The 21719-nt window shown below is 40.3% G+C and overlaps 1 protein-coding gene across 1 annotated transcript in view; it reads left to right on the top strand.

Annotated features, from left to right (window-relative positions):
• LOC107743121 (plexin-B3-like) overlaps positions 1 to 21719 on the top strand; it is a 74497-nt gene that overhangs the window by 25774 nt on the left and 27004 nt on the right. Inside the window, exons 2-4 of the mRNA XM_016556245.1 lie at positions 15063 to 16182; positions 19436 to 19615; positions 21479 to 21607. Coding sequence (XP_016411731.1) covers positions 15079 to 16182; positions 19436 to 19615; positions 21479 to 21607 — 1413 coding nt within the window. The 5' untranslated portion in view covers positions 15063 to 15078. The remainder of the gene's footprint in view (positions 1 to 15062; positions 16183 to 19435; positions 19616 to 21478; positions 21608 to 21719) is intronic.

The raw sequence follows: 21719 nt of genomic DNA, 5'->3' as shown, positions 1-21719 counted from the left end.
TATTAGGAATTTAACCATTCAATGTGAATTTATCTGAGAATATTCTTAAATAAGGAAATCTATTTAGTGATTGGTCCATGCGTATTTCGTCATCCAAAATCCCGTTTGTGGCGCAACAAAGTGTCGTGAATCAACTCGAAGACTGACTTTTAAGATTTAGTCCTACACTTCGCTTAAATTACGACTGAGATGCTTGATAACTAACTTTTAAGAGCAGTTTTTTACACTTAAGTCAATTCTTAGCAACATTCTTGAGAGTAATTCTCAGAGGCTTGATAAATACGGGCCCAGTTCTCAATTCACGCAACACACAAGGTATTTGAGTTTGGTCTCCATGCTAATTTTATTTGAAGAAAACCCATTTCTAAAATGTGAAACTATAGTCAATTGAATCAGGTTAAACCAAGTTATTATTGGATATAGCATGTGCTTGCTAAGGCTAACATCATTTGTTTAAATCCCTAAAAATTGGTGCCGTTTATCCCGCAGTTTGTGCTGCAGACATGATTGATACCTCAAATCATGCATTGTGTTGAGGAAAGGTGTCCCAGTACTTTCCTAAGCAATAAAACTTAGATTTTTGCCTGGTGAACAATAAAACTGTGAAGAAAAAAAAAATCCCATAAGTTCACCCAAATCATATCTAGAGACCAGAATATCATAGAAACCTGAGGGTGGACTTGCCTAGTAACCACCCTAGCAACCACCCAGAATACCTTTTGCACATGCAAAGCACACATTTTCATCAGAAGGCGTTAAAGTGTAGTTGCACATATTCCCCTTGTTTTAATCTGGCTTTTTCAAAGCACTATTGTGTTTCATACTTCACAAAGTCGCCTAATTATTTTTTAGTCCCATTTTCTGCTGTTTTTCTCCTACCGCTCAAATTTGCTACAACACATCAATTATTCATATATTCAATTCATAGTCAATTAACGGATCCCAACTGCTGTGACGAAGCGCTCCGAAGAGGACACTTTAATATCGTGTGTGAGGTGCAGGAAAACTTATTTCTCGTCTGCTGTAGCCTCGGGGGCTTCTGGCAATGAAACGCAAACGAAACGTCCTCGGGAATCCAGCGACGACTTATTATTCCACTCAGAGCTCAGAGAGAGCTGGATATTTGGCTCGTCATGTAAAAAGGAAACTCTGCAGCAGAAAGAGGTCAGCGGTCATGTCCAGCCACAGAAGCTCCATTCAGGCCATGACGAGAGGCGTCCAACACGCGGGGAGGTCACGGCGCTTCCGTTAACACACACACTGTCATCTTTATCAAGTCTCGCTTTGATATTGTAATAGGCATGCGATTTGCGCATTTAAGCGGCTTTCCGTGACTGGAACGTTCTGTGTCGGGAATGATGGAAAAAGAAGTCAAACGAGAGCGGGAGAGGGAGGAATGTGGACTGAAGTTTGGCTGCCCTTGATTGTGAGAGAGACTCTTTTCTGGCAGTGCCAGGCATGCAGCAATAGAGATGGGCACATGCATGCACGCTTTCTTCTGCATTCTTGCTTTCACTCGTTTATTCAGTCGTTAAACAGGGTTATTATTAGTAACTAAAGCCATAAAGAACCTTTTGTTACTCGACTAGTGGGTAGAAAAACATGCAAAATAGACTTTTAAGTGTTTAATTTATTGCATCTGTAGATTTCTATGACAGTGCATATCTTTAAAGGACATTTTCTCAAAATGATTTTTTTTTTCAGAAATCTCCACTTCAGCAGGACTTCCATTCACCAAACTTGACAGTTTTATTCCTATATTCTATATTCTGAAGGTTTTTACAGAGTTTTTTTTTTTTCATTTTCCTAATTGTATAGAACATTGTATTCCTAAAAACATGTTGACAATGTATTTTTTCTGGCTTTTGTGGTGCCAATGTATGCAAATTAGTGCATATTTAATTATACAATGGTTCATTTGCATATTCTAACATGACATTTGAGAAAACTTAATACAAAAATGTTTGTACTGTAGTAGCCTTCTTAATGTAATCAATCAGCCGGAGAAATATGGTCATATCTATTAGTGCATTTTTAAATCCTACGTCTCTCACTTGTGTTATTTCCACTAATTGCCAAGGCAACATTTCTCCTTTTTGTTTAGTTTAACTTTAAGTACAAAAATAATTATATATATTTTTAAACTAATAAATACATATTTTTTTGTTGTGAAAGCTTTTGTTGTAAAACTTTAACTAAAATTAAAGTGAAACAGAAAATATATATATATATACTGTATATATATATATATTTATTATTTTAATGAATCTAAAACTATAGTAGTAGATCAATGATACTAAAATAAAATGTTTACATTAGGAGTGTTGTTAAATCACTCCTTTGCTTACTCCTCCTCTGTTTCTCTCTGATGCTCGTCCTGTGTGGTTTTGCTTTGCAAGTAAATGTCAGTGTTTTGTTTTTGATTCAGCCACAGGTTCTGCAAAGTGCATGAGGTGTGATCTGAACTCCTTTTTTTGAGTCATTTGGCATCACCAGGCAAACCACAAGGTTCACAAACTTGCTGATGAGGACTTTATTTTGAGACGCAGGGTAAATGTGTGTCCGGCCAAGCCTGTGTTCTCATCCTGTCCTATTTATCTGCTGTGGATTTCCTCTTTCTAACTTTTCTGAAACACTGCTGTTCTTAAAGGTGTAGTTCACCCAAATGAAACAAATTAAAGTACATTTTTTTTCTGATATTTTTCTGTGGACAGGAGAAATGTGGAAGTTTTTTTCACTCCACACATAAACCATTCCATTGCTGAAAAGGACAAAAAAAACAAAGTTGTCCATATGACATTACACTTTGTGTAACCCTTATTTATTTATAATTGCATTCCTGTATCTCAAACAGTGTAGCATGATGCTAGCAACACCAAGGTCAAGGGTTCAGTTCATCAACATGAACTTAAAATATACACTTCGGATAAAAGCATCTGCCAAATGCATAAATGTAAATACATTTGCCCTCGACTGCAGCTGTCTAATGTCATTGCCCTTCAGAATATTGCTGGTTAACTCGCCTTTTATAAGTATTTCTTTTTCTTTTTCTTTTCTTTTACAAATAATTCTGAAATTTTTGCCTGTACCTCACACAAACCCACTGCATGACTTTACAAGTCGCATGATCTACTTTTATTAGGTTTTCCAATGTTTTCTCTGGTCCTTTTTGGAGTTTGTCTGATGTGCTCACTATAAAAAAGGTTAGTGTTTAGACTCGTCATATTTTTAACACATCTGCTGTGTTAAAAATATCAGCATACGGCATCGGGCCGACATAAGGGTGAGTAAACGATGACAGACGTTTTATTTTTAGGTAACCTAATCCTGTAATCAGAGCATAAGCAGCACATTAGATCACCCGTTTTTGGATAAACCTTGTTTTTTTTTGCTCTAGCCATTGGCCTCTCTTTTAACTTTAAACGCCGTCCCTAGTGTGACACGCATCCCACAGGCAGCTATCTGAATAAAATTGATTATTGCTTTCAGGCATCCCTAAGAGCTTTGCCCTCTGTTCCGGAATATTAACACTCTGGATATGTATTGATGTCTGATCCGGTGTGGATGCGCATGTGTGCGTGCTCTCTATTCAGCGCCTGTCCTTGTGTGCCAGCGCGTATTTGGACATGAAGAGCCGCTTAGAGTCCTCCTAACAAATCAGCATTGTTCTGTTGTGGGCCCAGTCCTTGGCTCCAGGAGTGTAAACAGACAACTGTTGGGCGCTGCGCTTCCTGCCAAAACTTCTTATGTGAACATACGCTCCGAGCCCATTCCTCCAAACTCGGCCCTCTGCAGTCGGAAGCGCGCCGCTATTTCTAATTCCGTGCCATTGTCATGAGAACCATTTTATTTTAAAGCAATTGTAATTAAATGAGTGCCAATTCTCATCTTATTGCTCGTCGCATCTCCTCCTTGCTCTCCTCCCCCTCGCTTCATTATTTCAGGGATGCGTCCATTTTTGTTCCACCTGCCAATAATGGTTTCCACCCACCGCCGCGCAGATTTCCCCCCAATTACTGCATGTCACCCTTTCACCCCACGGCCCCCTCCCTCCCCCTCGGTCCATTCATTACGCTTCAGCCTGCATCAGTCTCTCTCCCTCTCGTTCCGTCTTTCTCTGGTCACTCTGTCCGTCTTCTTCCCGTCTTTGTGTGCTGAATTAATATTTTATGAGCTCCTTGATGACGTGTGTTCACTGCTGGGCAAACAGCCCCAGCTGAGCCCCCCAGTCTCCCCGCATGCCTGCTCATCAGTAAACCCGCTGGGGAGCCCTTCTCTCTCAACTCTCTCCCCTTCACTGACTCTCTCGCTCTTTCTATCGCTTTCTTCTCCGGCTCTGACTAAATACAATGAGCCGTCATCATTTCTTTGCTGTGTCAAGGAGATTTTGTGCTTTTGTGTGAGGCAGGGTTGTTATAGTTAACGAAAACTAAAACCATAAATACAAAAAAAGACACAAAATAAACTGAGTGAAATAAAATAAAATGTAACTAACTTATTTTATTTGAGCCGGTTGCCATGGCAACATTTCTTATATTCATTTATTTTAACTTGTGCTAAAAAAATTAAACTAATTAATAAAAACTAACTATATAGACATATAAATAATGATAAAAGAATGACAGACACAACAAAATAAAGAACATTTTAACAAAATTTAAAAAGAAAATATAAAAAACGTAAACGTATTACATTTCAGCTTTGCCTCAATGTACTAAAATAACTAAAACGGAAATAAAAAAACAGATATATGTTTAAAAATAATAATAATATAAATGACAACACACAATAAAATTAGAAAAACATTAATTGTAATGAAAGCGAAAAATGTAAATATATATAAATAAATAAAATAATATTTTATTCTCATTTTCATTTAGTTTAACTTGACTTACTAAAATAAAGTAAATATTAGATAAAAATGAATTAAAAATATATAGACATTTAAAAATAAAAACTAACAAAAATAATAAAAATTACTAAAACGAATAAAATTTAAATTGGAAAATATAAAAATTAAAACTAATTAAAAATATTAATAAAGACTGTATGTAAATCAGTGATGCAAAATAACACCAATAAGTCAACTTTATTGTGATTTTAGCACATTTCATAGCAATGGATAAAGAACCCAGTTCTTTCAGGGAATTACAGTAACATATGTTGTAGACCGTCACAAAGACTAAAAAGACCACAGTAAATATGGACAAAAAATTGATGTTACGGACCTTTAGAGGTCTAGGGAATTAGTTAATTAGCTAAATTATGGAATTAGCTAAAATGTCACAAAAATGATTTACATTAGAATTGGTTAGCAGCCTATATTTCAGAAACCGTTAGTAATGTTGTTATGAAATATACTGATAATCCATATATTTTCACATGCACAGACCACTAATTTTAAATATTGCTTCTTAAAAGATAATTCTCATAATCCTTAAATGGGTTTTTGAAAAAAATGCATGTTCATATGCAAATGTTTTCCTAAATATGTTGTAAAATGAATCTTTTGAAAAATTTTGTGATGGTTTCTGTGGGATCTACATCCCTTTTGATAAATGCAGATTTGTATTATTATTTACTTATCCCAGAGCCGCTCGCGCTGCTCGCTGGAGTCTGAGCCGCTTCACAACAATGTAGCACACGCATAATGGGATTTACCGGGTTCACTTTCAAACGCTTGTGTTGTTGTTTTAAAAATTAACAAGACTTTCGCTTTGACTTCAAAGGGGATGAAACGCAGTGCCGCTGAATGAAGTGAGTAGCACAGTTCGCTGAGAAACTTTTGGGTGTTTTTGCGTTTTTGGATACTGAGCGCTGAATTTGTTAATCTGTAGATGCTTTGAAAAGCACGCGGTGATCATCTTTTGCGGTTTACAGATTCAAATAAGTGCATTTCAGATAAAAATTACTTTGTTTTGAGGGAAATGTTTCGGGTTATGTTACATTAAGTTATTGTGAATGTCAATGGCGAAGTTCTTATGATCTTGGGTTCATTAAATTAAGTAGGCTAATGTGATTAGGAATAATGTATTGTTTTCATTTACCTGACAGGAATCTCATTTAGCATTTCATAACTTACCATCAGAGCACTGAACATAATGCGTCTTTGTGTTCAGCTCGTTGTTCAGTATGTTCTGTTTATATTTTATAACCTCTCAGAAGGTTGCCTGCACTCTGGGACAGACCTCTGAGAGTATTCATTGATTTTTGCTCTTGCATTCAGTTTCAAGCTCTAACAAGCTTCACTTTGATAGAAAAGAAAAAAAGAAACATGAAAAGCAAAATGGTTTTCATCTTTTTTAAGTGTCTGCTATTTAAATGTAGTTTGCAAACATTTTTAAACTAACTGAGAATTGCTGTCTAAATTACATTTTAATGCCTTTCATTTTTCTTTAATCCTTTTCATTCAGCTCCGTTTATAAAACTTTAATGGGACTGATTTAGTCTGTCACTGTAGATAAATAACATCACATGAATGTCAATGCATCTGAAACAACATTATCAGACAGCTGCGTTGACATCCTATTCTCAAGACTCCAATTAGTCCAAGGTGACTAGTCAAAGACCTCAAATGCCACGCTAACCTGTTGTAGAGTGGATCTAATGTATTCAGGCTTAATTGGAAGATAACTAGATGTTTAATCACACATTTACTCAGTGGTTTTTCCAGCCTCTGTATCAGCAGCTTGCGGTTATTGTACTATTCCTCCGGGAGGTGTGGAGTGCCACTCTAGGAGTCGCGTTCGGGATTGTGTCTTTTCAGCGAGCCGTACCAAGTTTCATGAAACCCGAACATCTCTTTTCACCCTCTCTTTCTTTTTTCACGCGCTCCCCCTGTTGTTATGACTCCATTGTCTCCTTTCTAAACGCCTCCTCCCTTTTAGTCCCTGAGGAGTGGTGGGTTTTCACCTTGCGTTCAGCATATGGGGGGTGTAATTTGCTGCTCGTGTTGACATTCTTTTATTGTTTCATGCACCCGGTACCCACAAACAAGTTTTTCCTCCCTTTAGTCTCTAATTTGAAATTGCACTCCTGCGAATTTGCATTTTCTTTCCCTCTTCAAAGACGGCCCATATCTTGCAAAATGTTTGGCTTGTAAACGCTTTAGGGAACCTTCATTCAAAGTCATTATTATGCTCCCTGAGCTGGGCAGACAAAACATACAGCTGTGTTTTTTTGTTGTTGTTGTTTTCAGCCTCTAAAATAGCTATTAAATAGGGTGTGTAATGTACGAAGTAGCCCGTGAATTTAGTGGCAGCTCCCTTCCTGTCGGTTTCACTGGAGTGAGCGTGTTTATCTGCCCCCATCAAATAATTAATGTTGCATTTTTATGCACGCAGATGCTTGTCAAGGTGGTGATGAAAGCAGTGTGGGCCGCTCACGAAGTGAGAGAGTCTGCCGGTGTGAAAATGAGAGCCGAGGGTGAAACCTAATAATCATCATCATACGGTTGATGGTTCCAGAACTGTTTTTAAAATTCACAGAGAGTAGACGCACTTCTCACACTCATCCAGCTTATGAATATAGATGTGCACCTTTCTAACCTGCCAGAACTGTTGAATTCAATCAGCGTAAAATTGAAACGGCGCTTTTTTAGAAAAAGGTTTACTGTGATTACCTGTAGGTTGCATTCAAAAGAGCCACTCCGTGTCATTTTCCTGCAGATTCACAGAGTTCGTCTGTGATAAAAGCTTGCTTGAGCATCATTATATCTCCCATTGTGGCCATTACGGCTCATTACCATCAAAATAAGATGTCATCATATTTGTTTGTTCAGAGAGGTGATAATTACAGGCAGCCTTAGATGATTGGTTGCCTGACTCGCTTAGTTCGACCGCAGCCGTGTTTTCTCCAGCAAAAATTCCTGCAGGACCTAAACAGCAGAGCTAAACTCTTGCTCTCCTTGCCGAAACGCCCTGATGATATCAGATATCTAGCAGTGTGCGTGAAATATGCGCGAAATATTCATGAGCTCAGTTGGAGAGTATAAAGCAGCGATGAGGAGAGGAGACTTTGCTGGAGACAGAGGACAGATTGCAACAGATATATGAAGATAGTTGAGTTGGCGCGGCGGGAGGGAGAAAAGATTGAGTAAATACGAACCGGCGAGTCTTTTCTATAAAATATTATGAGCCTGAGTAGCATACAACTGTCAGCGATGAAATATGCACGAGGTTACTTTACTAATCAGCGTATTTTATCACACTCCCGCTTTGTGTTCTTAAAACAGCCAGACGCGTTCTCTGTTGTTTTTTTGCCTTTCTCTTCTTTTTTTCAATTTTCCCAACCTTCTCTCTCTCTAGTTCCATATTTCTCAAAGTATCACCCCCTCCTGCTTGGGCGTAGAGTATGGAAATGAGAACTTGCCCACCCTCCCTCTGCACAGAGGTGGTGATTAACCACTGCACACCCCAGGCACACACACACACACACTCTCACAAACTCTCTCTCTCTCGCACGCTCACACACACACACACACTTGGTGTGCTGACACTTTCATGCCTGGCATCAAAGAGACTTGTAAATCCCAGTCACTCTCACTCTCGGTACGCATTCAAAGAGCCAACGCTGTAATAATCAGCGGCAGCTCCGCGATGTGCCCATCTCCACCAGACGTGATGCGTGTTGCGAGATGCTTTGTCTTTGTCTCGCACTGAATTTCCAGGTTTATTTCCACCCTGACACCTGCGTTAGCATGGCACAGTCTCACCTGCTGCGACAACCCCACCAATCTGTGCCCGATCTGCTTTGTGTGACGTGACGCAAATGTGATCTTACCTTATGAGAACTTAAGGCTTGTCAAAAATGGCTTGCTTTTTTAATCAAGCTTTTGCAAGGATGTGGTCATTAAAGGGATATATGATAATTCTGTCAGCATTTAATCACTTTGATGACTTTCCTTCATCTGTAGAACATGGAAGATATTTTGAAAAGTGTCTTCTCTGGTTCATATATGAGCAGACAAAAGGTACAAAAGCTGTGAATGGAGCGGTAACCTTTCAAAAGGTCTACCTTTGTACCATATTTACCCCTTAATGGCGCATATTAGTACCTTAAAGGAACATATCAGTAACTAAGGTTTACATATTAGTACCTAAATGGTACATATTAGTAACTTTTGAAAGGGTACCACCCCAGTGACAGCTTTTGTACCTTTTTTCTGAGAGTGTACAATGTAAGTCAGTAGGCTCCAATTTTATTGTTTTTCAAAATATCTTTAGTAACACTTACAATAAGGTTCCATTTGTTAACATAAGTTAGCTACATTAGTTAAAATGTACTAATGAGTAATACTTCTAAAGCATTTATTAATCTTAGTTAATGTTGATTTCAACATTTACTAATACATTATTCAAATCAAAAGTTGTATCTGTTAATATTAATTAATGGACCTGAGCTGACGTGAACTGCTGTAGCTAAATACTGTAGTAAATGTATGTTAGTTATGCATTAACTAATGAGACCTTTTTGTGTTCCGCAATATAAAATAAGTCATGCAGGTTTAGTGCGACATAAAGGTGAGTAAGTGCTGACAGAATTGATATTTTTGGGTGGACTATCCCATTAATTGGGTCTTGCATTGTCTTATGAATTCAGACACTTTTCTGATGCTTTATGAATTCAGATGCATTTAAATGACGAGAGATGTTTTGACGAGACGCAGTGGTGCGTGTCGCAAGATGCTTTGTGTCACATCAGATTTCCAGGTTAATTTCCACTCAAAATCTTGCTGCCCCCACCTTCTGTGACCGCTCACCCGATCTACGCCCTCTTTGTGTGGCACGTACAGACTCGAATGTGAAGCAAACATCTCATCTGAGAAGTTCACACCTTGAGAAAGTGATCCAATTAGGCAAAAATGTCATGACTTGCTTATTTTTTATGAAGCTTTTGCTAGAAGGGCGTGATTAGCATTCATGAATTTACATGCATCTGCTTGTACATGCAGAATTTTGCATTAAAGCTCCATTAGATTGAAGGATGTAACCAAGTGTTCGGTTTTGGGGGGAAATTGTGAAGTCATTTAAATATCAATATTGATCAGTTGACATCTCTGAATACTTTAGGGATGCATCCTTAAGGTCGATGGTAGTTACGCCCACCAAAACCTAAGAATTGTAGCCAGACTATATTGTTCCATCAGTTCAGACTGCTTTAAATTAGGGGAGACGTTTTGTCAGATGTCAAGCCTGCCGAAGCGATTTCTTCCTTTGATAGCGCAAGCACACAGCATGGGTGGGGTTTGCATGTCTGTCTGTTGGCTCACCCCCATTGAGGAGTCTTGGCCTCTGAAGCTCATCTCATTTTTTTTAACACACACAGAGGCTCACTTTTTTTTTGAATGTGCCAGTTGCATGCTTTGTGTGATGTCCTTCATTTTTTGTGGGTTTTGCCTGTGTGGAAAGTGTGTCTGTCTGGAAGAATTGTGTGTACTAGTAAGCTTTGTGTCTGATATTGTGTTTTGTTTATTATGCACTCGGCAAAGAAATTAGACACACATGCACGCTATAATTACTAGCGTGTCTGTTTCTGGAGGTAATGAGTGTTGAGTGAGCGTAGCAACCTAGTAAGTATGTGCTTTGTTTTAATATGCTGCTGTGCAGGAGAGGAAGTTTACCGAGATTGTGAATGTACACACATACACACACTAAAGAAATGGGCGGCAAAAGCGCTTCCAGCAAGGGTCAAAGGTCAGCCTGCAGTCGAAATGGCTCTCCCTAAATTGGTTGCACCTTTCAGGGTGATAAACTATGCTACCCCCTATTTAAAACATGTTTACATGATGCATATCTCGAATAACAGCTTTTGCAATAAGTATAATAGCTATTTGTCTGGTTTTACAATAGTTTGCTGCAAAACCAACCTCTGTTTATTTCCTCCCTTTGTCAAGTCCCAGTTCTTTGTGTGTGCGTGTGTAAGGAAGAGCTCGTCTCCAATATATATCCCAAGCTTTTTCCATTGCTCATCACAAAGGCAGTAGCTATTCCTCTTTCCTAGTGAATAGGGAGTGTGTTCTCACTCGCTCCTATGATGCCCCGAAACAGTTATTACCATTTAAGTCAAAAAATGGAGATGAATGCTGATGCTGCAAAAGCTCGACCTAATTCAAGCTGTGAAATTGCCTGTTTTGACAGTATAAGAGACCTCCTGCATGCTCCATTTTAGCACACTTTTGTTCTGTGCCATTCTCACCCTGTCTGCTGCTGTTAGGTGGATCTGTGTAGGAATGGTTGCACCCTGGGTGGGATTTAATCGCAAGCTCTCCGTTTCGCTTCTGTTTGCCACTCTCGGTTAGATTTTCGGTGAGGATACGGTGGTGGCGACACACCCTCTCGCTATTAAAATGCTCTAGGGCTGTGAACGCCTCACTGATTTATTCAGGTAAGACTGATACATGTAGCATTTACACATTGTCTATTCGATACCAGTATGATATCCTACATTTTATCTCAATTTTAAACAAGGTATGCAAAAATAGTCAGAATTTGAAATTTCATAAGCATTTGCCACCCTCTTTCTGACTGACTGAGTTCATCAGACTGCTTTCGTTACTGTACCCTTAAGACTGCTATATATAAATGACCTCTGTTATGATTTATAGGCGTTCCTGTAGGTCAAACAATGGAGCATGATTGCTAGCAATGACAACAGCAGGAATTCGATTCCCAGGCAATGCATCAACTAATAAAATGTATGCCTTGAATGCAGTGTACATCAGTTTGGAAGAAAGCATCAGCCGTAAATGTAAATATAGAGATTTGCTAGACTTTGTTTACTGGATTTGTTCACATGGTCATTCAAAACTGAAAAGGTGTTGATATTTATATTAGAGCCGACCGATATGGGTTTTTTGGGGCCAGTACCGATACCGATATTTGGGATTAAAAAAAATATCGATATATCGGCCGATATTCTTTGTGTATATTATATATATGTATATTATATGTACTGTATCTCGCGAACGCGCCGGCGGATCTCCACCAAATTCGGGGGATCCCTTCAGCTCGGGGAGCCCTCTCAACTGCCACCCTCCGCCGCTGGACAAACTAAGTAATTACACCATTTCAAGCATTTTATCTGCGTTATATGTTCTGTAAAAAAAACTTTCATATTGGCGGCATATTCGCCGATTCCGATATATCAGCGACAGGCTCATATCGGCAGATAATATCGGCTAAACGATATATCGGTCGGGCTCTAATTTATATTGACTGACATCGTAGCCATGATGAATTCTGCACATGCCAAACTACATTTTAGTGGTAGTCCGAAACAAATGTGGAAAACTGTAAAAAAAACTGTCGATTGTCAGTTCAACTGTCAACCATTGAACTAAAACAAGAGTTTTAAACTTGGCTGGTTGTGCGCAGTTTTAGAAAATATAAATGAGAAAAATAAATCAAAAATTAGGAAAAAACACTAACACGACTTTTCATAACTACTCTGGTTTGCCTAACACCAAAATGTGTCATAGCCTATATTGAACTTATTTTTTAATAAAAGATCAAGGGAAATTTAAATTTTCATGATATGACCACTTGAAAAAGTGCTCTAGAATCTTTTTTTTGCTGACTGCGGAATATCTAAAGCATGTCCGCTTATTATCAAAGTGTTTTTTTCCACTCTGAATGCAAGTCAGCATCATTTAGATTTTCCAGATCCTGTTGTGCAAGACCTTGGCGAAACAGGTCATGACTAAGGATAAGAAAAATCATCTGGCGGTCCGTAGGCTCTCTGAGCTCGTTCCTTTTGATCATGTTCATTAAACATGGATAGCATGAGTCCTTAAGCTAGGTAGACAAGAGACACCGTACAAAGCGATGTTCAGCTTTCAGCCTTCATAAACAAGGTGGCGCGTGAACTCTCCAGTCCAAAGCCTAATTGAAAAGAAGTGGCTAATCTCAGCAGCATGTCAAACTGTCCTTTTCTTACCCACCATCCCTTTGAAGGTGGAGACGAGGTAAAATGTTATGCATACTGATAGACTCTAGCATCTCTGGAATTTTTTTTCCCTCCTCTCCTTTGCTCCTTCTCTTCATCTCTCATATACTAGGCCCTCAAGACTTCTTGGCTGCTGTGATATGAATTAAAGATGAATCTTTCTTTTCCCTCTATAACTTTCTTGCTCAGATACTCAGTGTCCTCTGATACTTTTTCTCCTTCAAAAATGGAATCGTGTTTGGCGTACTGGCAGAAATTAGTCAAGCCTCTATCTAGACTTGACTTGAAGGCAAGCATAACTATTACTATTGCTCATACTTGGGCTTAGGGATTTGAATGAACCCCTAACCCTAAATATTACACCTTGGTGTGTAGGCTAACTCATCTCGCACTACTTGTGCTACGGATGTGAATGATGGCTCAAATTTGGTCTTGTTGAGAAGAGTTGTGCTGTGTAGTTCAATTTAGTTCTGAAGAGAGAGCAAATTAATATTTGTAAGTTATAGAAGAAGTCGTTGCAGAATTGGATCAATGTACATTTCCTGGTCAGGCTGGTCTTTTGTCTGGTTTTAGATTAGTTTTTTGGGCATTTTTTTAGCTGGTCAGGCTGGGAAGCACACTTGCCATTTAACTCCAGTTAAATCAGCTAAGACCAGCTCAGATCAAACCACAAAACTAGTATATCCTGATTTAATATGTTTTTTTTCTTCTTTAGAAAGTAGCTATATAGGTTTGGGGTAGATTTTTGTCTTGGGCCACCTAGCAGCCATATAACATTAAGTTGAAAACTTTAGCAATTGCATATTAACACCCTGGCAACCACACAGAATATCCTAGCAACTGCATGCCAACAAGTAAAAAAAAAAAAATAGAACTGACCATGTAGCAATAGCAAAGCACAATGCAATAGTAACGCATTATGGCATTGAGTTCTGTATGGGATGCGCCACGCGTTTTCTGAAGAAAATGAAAATCTAGGTGTTATTGCATCAGATGATTCTTTATTTTCTCTCGGTTTTGTTCAGAGGTTGATAAATGAATGTAACAGCTGACGCTCGAGACTTTCGAGTGGTTGATTAAAGCGGTGTCTGTTTTCTCAGTTTCATCAGTAAAACCAGAAAGGCAACAGCTACAGGCATCATGCATAATTTAGCACCTAACTTCTTCACATCTCTATTACTCTTTATCAGCGCTCTCATATTTTCACACTCGCTTTCTCGATCTCTTTCTGTTTCCCCACTTACCCTCTCCCTCTCTTGCCTTCTATCTCTCTATCTCAAATCTTGATAATTCCGAGGAACACGAGAATGTGTTCTCATGTCATCTTGCGGCAGTCAGGATCGGCCAGTAAACAGTGAGTCAGACACCCAGAGGCTGACACAAACACCAGCAAAGGATTTTAATGATAACAGGAACTCGCATCTGGCGCACTTTGGTACGTTTTATCAGCTGCCATTCTTGCGTATGCCGCTCGTACACTGGCGTTCTGACTTTTCTGAAGTAAACTCCAGTATTGCGTGTTTCTTGGTCTCAGACGTGTGTCTTTTATTGCACTGGACCAAAGCCTGGCAGTCTCACTCAAGCATCCTTTACTGCCTGTGTGAAGGTGGCAGAACTTTGAAGAACAAAAGAATGTGTTTGAAGACTATAGTCTTTGTGCTGCATGGTGATGTGCAGCAGTAGGTATTCTCTGTGGTGTTTTTCTGTTAACTTAACATTTGTCTTCTCTCTCTTTCCCCCCTCTCTTACTCCCTTTCTTTCTCTATATCTTTATCTATCTCTCTCGATCACCCATCTGAATCACCTCCTCTCTCTGGTTTCCGCTAATACTGACTATCTTGCTTTGCCTTCTGACTCTCTTCCTTCCTTTTCATGTGTTACTCAACTTTTCATGCCCTTCTCCCTCTTCCTTACTGTCTTTTCCCGGATATTTGCTTCCTCCCCATAACTCTCCTCATGCACGTTGCCTCCACATTTCTGACTTTGCTGACTAACTTTTTTCCCTGTTGTTTACGTTCTCACCCTGTCCCTCCATTCTGAATTCTCTTTCTTCATGCATGCTTCTTTTCAACCTGCCCGCTCTCTCTTTCTCTCTTCTTGATCTCTATCTCTTTCAGCAGGTGAGGGGGTGCCATGCCAGCTGCTGCTCCCCTGTTGCTGCTCCTCGCCATCTTGTGGTGGCCTCTGGTACTGCCTCTGGCCCCCGGTCATCTTCAGAGCCCCCCTACATTCTTCACCCTGAGTGGCTCCCGCCTCAATCACCTCCTGCTCGACACCCATTCGGGCCACGTCTACGTGGGGGCGGTAAATGTGCTCTATCACCTCTCCCCAGACTTGCAGCTGCTCTCCTGGGGCAAAACGGGGCCTAAACTGGACAGCCCGGACTGCCTACCCCCCATTGACCCCACCGATTGCACCCAGGCGGAAACCACGGACAACACCAACAAGCTTCTGTTGCTGGAAGAGGTCAAAGAAAGGGAACCACTCAGTCTGATCGTGTGCGGGACGGTCCTGCAGGGCATCTGCGAGAAGCGAAGCTTAGAGAACGTCTCTCAGGTGCTGTACAAGACCGACAACCCCGTGGACACGCAGTATGTGGCAGCAAACGACCCTCGAGTGTCCACAGTTGGTGTGGTGGTGGAGCAGAAAGGTGTTCTGCTTATGCTTGTTGGGCGGGGCTACACCAGTAAAGGACCTGGTGGGGTCCCGCCAATCACGATGCGACGCTTAACCCCAGTCGCCCGACACTCTGCACCAGCATTTTCCCATGAAGAACTTGGAAAGCTGGTTGTCGGTAGCTACTCTGAATACAACAACCACTTTGTGAAGGCTTTTTCCCACAACAACTATGTCTATTTTGTGTTCTCTCGGCGCGACGTGTGGGGCAAACGAGAGTATCGGACATATGTTTCAAGACTCTGTGCAGGAGACCCCAATTTCTACTCTTATGTGGAGGTGCCGCTTTCCTGCGGTGAAGGATACAATCTGGCACAGGCGGCTGTACTTGGCTATCACCGTGAACAACCCACGCTGTTTGTGGTTATGGCCATGGGGCAGGCGTCGACTCCCACACCCACAGACCGGTCGGCTCTTTGTGTGTACAAGGTGGAGGAGCTGGATAAAGCCCTGCATGGCGCCCAGCTACTGTGTTATACACAGGAGGGCAAAGATGCCAACAACAAGGAGAAGGCGTATATAGAGTACGAAGTGTCCTCCAATTGTCTGAAGCTCCCGCAGGTAAGTTGTTGGCCTGTGTTTGTAGTCATTCCTAAAAGAGGATTACAACCCACTGAAATTCATCATGTTGTTCTCAAAGGGCCTTTGATGTGCCAACTGATCTAACAAAAATTACATTTTACTCCTTTTCTTTTTCCAGGCTGTAGTTCCCTATACCCCTTCCACCATTCACAATCAGTTCCGCTTTAGACTCCCCCAAATAACAGCATAATTCCAACATTAGCCAATGAGATAGTGGTTTACACTGTTTTTTTTGGCACTTAGGTATCCGCTTATATTGCCAGTCTCAGGCAGTCGCACCCACCTACCTCAACATGGCTTCAAAAGACTTTCCTTTAGCAGGCGGAGGGAGTGGCTCCATGAATGTAGCGGCTTTTTAATGAGGGTTAAATCCACGGCTAAAGAACAATAAGTAGGAATATATGGCTAGGGGAAGCCACAAGATATCACCCCATTAGCCGGGTCGTGTAAGACAGCATGGTGTGTGGTTTCTTGGCGACAGATCAGGGTCAGCTGGGGTTTTTTTGCAACAGGGGTGTAAGTCTGGGCGAGTGGCAGCTGCCTCAGTGCTGACACAGATTAGCGTCCAGCTGCCTGTGCCAGTGCTAATCCGCACGGCATAACAAATGCAGCGGTAACTCCCAGATTTCTGCATGTTACAGGGCTGATTCTAAATCTCTACTCTGTGAGTATTTACGTTTTACGTTTATGCAACCGAAAGTTTATTTGTCTGTAATAGCCATTTAGCATAACAAAACTAGTAGTAGCGAATAGGGTTTTTATACTGTAATTTTGTGTATACTGTGGTTTGTGTAGTTTAAGGTTTGTTTTAAGTGTGACAAATGAGTACTGGAGAATTTCTAAGATCGTAATCTAAAGAGGTTTTGTTTGAGAGTGAAGGAAGGGGAGGGAAGGAGGTACAGGGACTAATGGAGATTGGGTAATTTTCTATTCATGTGTCTGTTGCAGTGTGGAAGTGGGTATTGTGTATTAGTATGAGCTTGGGAATGAAAAGGAGTGGTGTCTGTGTGTGTAGCCTCTGGTAGGTGGTTAAATCCAGCTTAACGCCGCAGCTGGTTTGAGTTCTGCTGACCCGAATCCTCTCTGGGCTCACTGCCCCAGTGACCAACACACACAGAAGCCCACTGAACCGCTGACCTCAAAGACACAATAATGTCACCACTTTTAATGTGTACGTTTCACTGTATCTAATATATGACTTCTGTCTGTCAGTGAGCTTGACATAAAAGTTAAAAAAAAAATCCACAATTGCTGATATTATACAAATCAGTTTTAGACCATGTCACTATGTACATAAGAATTTAAACACTTACTTTATACTGTTCCAAAGATGTGACGTAGCGTTTATGAAGCTTGTACATTATTGGTTGTTATTTCCCCAAGCATTGAAATTTATGGGGACAACAGACCGGAATGACTTAAATTTTGGTCTGATCCTCACACAACATTATCATATTTAGAAGACTTGTAATATAGGACTCATATTGATTACTTTTATCGTACTTTCATGGTCATTTTGAAGTTTGAATGCTCCACTCTCAGTTAATTTAATTGCATGGAAAAAAGCAAAATTTCTCCTTATGTGCACAATATCCTGGAAGGGGTATTAAGGAAGTTCTTATTCCATTTTGACTTCACGGACATGATGTTCATGTTGCAAATTTAACCGTTATAGCCGTCTCAATAATTTATAGGAAGTACTGCAGAATGGATGGCTATTATCTTGTTTCCAAAGCAGTAGGTGTGTATGATGTTTGTATATTTGACCTTCTTTGACTTCAGTTGTGTGCCACTATTCCGCTGTCCTATGTGGCCACTCCCCTTGGTCTGTTAGCTGAGGTATTGTGTCTGTCTGTCCACTGACAGCTGCAATTCCAGAATAGCATTAGGTCAGAACACAGACCCATGGCTGGCTCCAGTGAGAGTGCATCTAAAAATCACTCCCAGCCATGGATAGATGATGGGTTGGGTTTGACAGACACCATAATAAAAGCAGCTTAGCTTTTTTAGTATTGATTTTTTATGCACACAGCAAGGACAGGATGTTTCTGGCACTATCCAAATGTTCATAGTTGACTTTGGAAACGTTGTACTCATCCAGTTTTTAGAGCTCCGATTTAATATTCTACTTGCATTTTGGATATTAATTGTTCATAATATGTCGTCTCTCAGGGTTTTTGTCTCAGTATTGTAAGCATGTGGGCACACAGCTGTCTGTCTGTGTGATTAGCTCGAACCTCATTATTTCCAAAACATTTAACATTCATTAATTCCAAAATTGTTTATATATATCGTTTGACTGAATTCCAAGTACAGCCAAGTTGCATATATTAGAAACTTGCATGCCATTGCATGTAAACTACCAGTCAAAAGTATGGGCACACCTACTTCTTATTTATTATTAAGATTCCATATCTTATATATCATATCAAGTCATTAAAACTATATATGAAAGAAAAAAATCAGCTCTTGTATTTGAGTATCTTGCTGTCTATATTCCAGCTCTGCAGACTCCGGAAATTCTTTCAGCCAACTTAATGAGGTGCATCCTTGGATGCTTTTTAAAATTATTGAAGGAGTAATGTGTGCTGGGCATTTACTGGCAGCTTTTCTTTCACTTTACAGTCAAACTTGTCTAATAAATGTACAGTTTTATATTCAAAACTGTGTCATGAATTCAAACATAAGCATTTAAATCGGATGGTTTTGAAGATTCAAGTGTCCAGACTTTTGACTGGTAGTGTGGTTTAATGTACTGCAACTCTCTCCCAATAATTTCCTCCCTACTGTCACTGTCAGTAAAGGTAGGCAGAAATGGAGTCCTCTGTGCAGTAAATAAAGTTGTCAGCGGTGGTGTATAATCAGTTTATGGGTTGGGAATCAAGAATGGGTGCTTATTCAGAACCGGTATGTATAAATATTCTGGAACTGAGTGGTTTTCATGACATTCGGCTCCGTTTACAGTCTGCATTCTTCCACTAATGCAGACAGAGCACCGTACTAAAACCGTACTGACATTGTTTTCATGCACCATTGCTGCACCACTATTGATTCTAAAGTGCCAAAATATCACATTTTAGCCAAGCTGTGAGGTTGCAGCTTGAATTTAATATGAAGAATTCTAGACTGTTCCCATCCCTAATTACTTTCCATTTGCTATAATCCTGAACTGTGTATGATAAATATATTTGATGATGGATATAGGTAATGTAATGTTTTTGGGGTTGTGCAGGACTCTCTGAATGAGTACCCATGTGGAGGTGAACACACACCCAGTCCCATTGCCAGCGCCATTGCTCTCGAGGCCACACCCGCTTTCACCTGGACTCCTCCCATCACTGCTGTCACAACAGCATCCGAAGTTGGCCACACCATAGTACTGCTAGGAGACAAAAATGGAAGGCTGCACAAGGTATGACTTACTGTTACCTATTATTGGCCATGCAAAACATGCTGTTTTTTCATCTTGCATCATGCTTTAATGGCACTAAACCTGCAATTGTTGTGTTAGCAGCACAAATCCTTAACCATTAAAGACCCACCATCCATCACTGAAGCATAATGGGAAAAATCAGCATGAACAACTGAATTTTAAAAGCTGTTTTTCCATCATTAAAGACTCTTTTATTGAAAAGCAAACACATGGAGTAATCATAATCTGTCATTAAGCACTAACACTCCAGTAATGAGCAAACCACCCTACAGCATGGTAATATTATGTTATTAAAATCGGTTGGTTCAGTCAGAGTTCAGATAGTGTGTTACATTATTTATCAGGACAAAGTTTTGGGGAGGTATTGTAGTGAGTTTTTGCTGCCAAAATTGGATTGCAGTTTGGACACTTTTGTATCCTTTGTTTGAGGCCTACGGTTCAAGGCCACTGGAATTGAGACAGTGTATTTGAAGATCACCTTTTAAAGCAGAAAAACATAAGATGTCACGGTTAGCCTGAACTTGGATTTAAGCTTCTATTTAAAGGCAAATGGACAAGAGAGTGCATGCATGTCTTAAGCTCCTGTGATCTTAGAGGAGGAACAGTGTAGAATTAATTTTATGAGTCATGGAAGGTGAAAAGAAATGCATAATGAGCAACCCTTATACTTGACAAGCTAGGATTTGGTTTCAGTTAAAGTAATAGTTCACCCATCATTCCAAAGCCTGTATTACTTTATTCCTTCTGTGGAAAATAACGAAAGTTTGAAGAACCTTCACGCAGATGTTTTTTGTATGACTACAGACCTGTCGAGCGCAATAAAAGTGGTCCATATGACCAAAAATAAGTTCAGGTTCAGAAATAGTAATTGATGCCAAGTTATACAGTTCAACGTTTTAGTAAATAACAGCTATAGGCTTCAGAAGACTTGGAATAAAATGCAAAAGGATGACTAAATGATGTTCGCGTTGTTATTTTTTGGATGAACTATTCCTTTAAGATCCTTCAGGCAAAAGATCCTTGTGCAACATTCATTCAGGCTTGGGAAACACATTCAGTTCGCTCTATCACGGTATATTTTTGCCATTTTTAGGGGCGAATATATTTTGATCTGCCCATTTTGCCTACTTCCATTCTGGGAATGTGGGGTATTTACGGCTCGTGGCTGGCCCAGTCTGGCCCGGAGGTGGTGTGATTGTGTGTGTGTGCATACAGGAGGGAGGGTGTGTGTGTTTGTGTGCGAGCGGCTGCCTCATCAGCATGAGAGGACATGTTCTGAATGCTTATTGCAAGCGCCTTGGGGAGAACCGATCCCAAGGGAGCCGGTCACATGAGGTGCACTCTGGGTCGGCTGATAGGGGTGGTGGGAGCCGCACTTGGAGTTTTTCATCCTTCAATCCCCTCTGGTGCTGTATGAAATATTAACGGCGAAACTCTGAAACAGCAGCTTGTTTACCGCCCAAAATTCTCCTCAGGCAGAACTTATCACAGACAGCCCACGGTATCACTTCCCCTGCCTGCAAGATGCTGAAAAACCCACCGGCCTGCTGAGATTGCAACTCGCTGGAGCTTTGTGGCCAGCGTGTGTGTCTTTTGTATATGCATATGTATGTGAAAGCATTGATTAGCGATGCTTGCTTTTGTTCATGCTTTTGAATAAACTGCTAATTGTAAGTATTCAACTTGAGAGCATAATGTGCCCTGCAGCGTTTGTGCTACAGACATGAGTGATGCCTTAAATCATGTGCTGTTTTGGAAAGTTGTGCTTCAGACATGAGTGATGCCTTAAATCATGTGCTGTTTTGGAAAGTTGTGCTTCATGTGCCTTTATTTTTATTGCAGGTGTTCTTGCATGCAAATGGTACCGGTACCAAATATGACACAGTGGAGGTGGATGCTGAGAGTCCCATTAACGCTGACCTGCTGTTGGACTCCACCAAACAGAACGTCTACGTATTAACTGAAAGAAAGGTATGAGAGACAAACAACTTCCTTTCAACTGCCAGCAACTGAAACAAACGACATCTGTTACATGCGCGCTCTCAAAGGAGAGATTACACGTTTACTTTGACAAACATCATTT

This window comes from Sinocyclocheilus rhinocerous, unplaced genomic scaffold (genome assembly GCF_001515625.1).
Source record: "Sinocyclocheilus rhinocerous isolate Xijiao unplaced genomic scaffold, SAMN03320098_v1.1 scaffold797, whole genome shotgun sequence".
Lineage (NCBI taxonomy): Eukaryota > Metazoa > Chordata > Actinopteri > Cypriniformes > Cyprinidae > Sinocyclocheilus > Sinocyclocheilus rhinocerous.
This window is presented reverse-complemented; position numbering and strand designations above follow the sequence as displayed.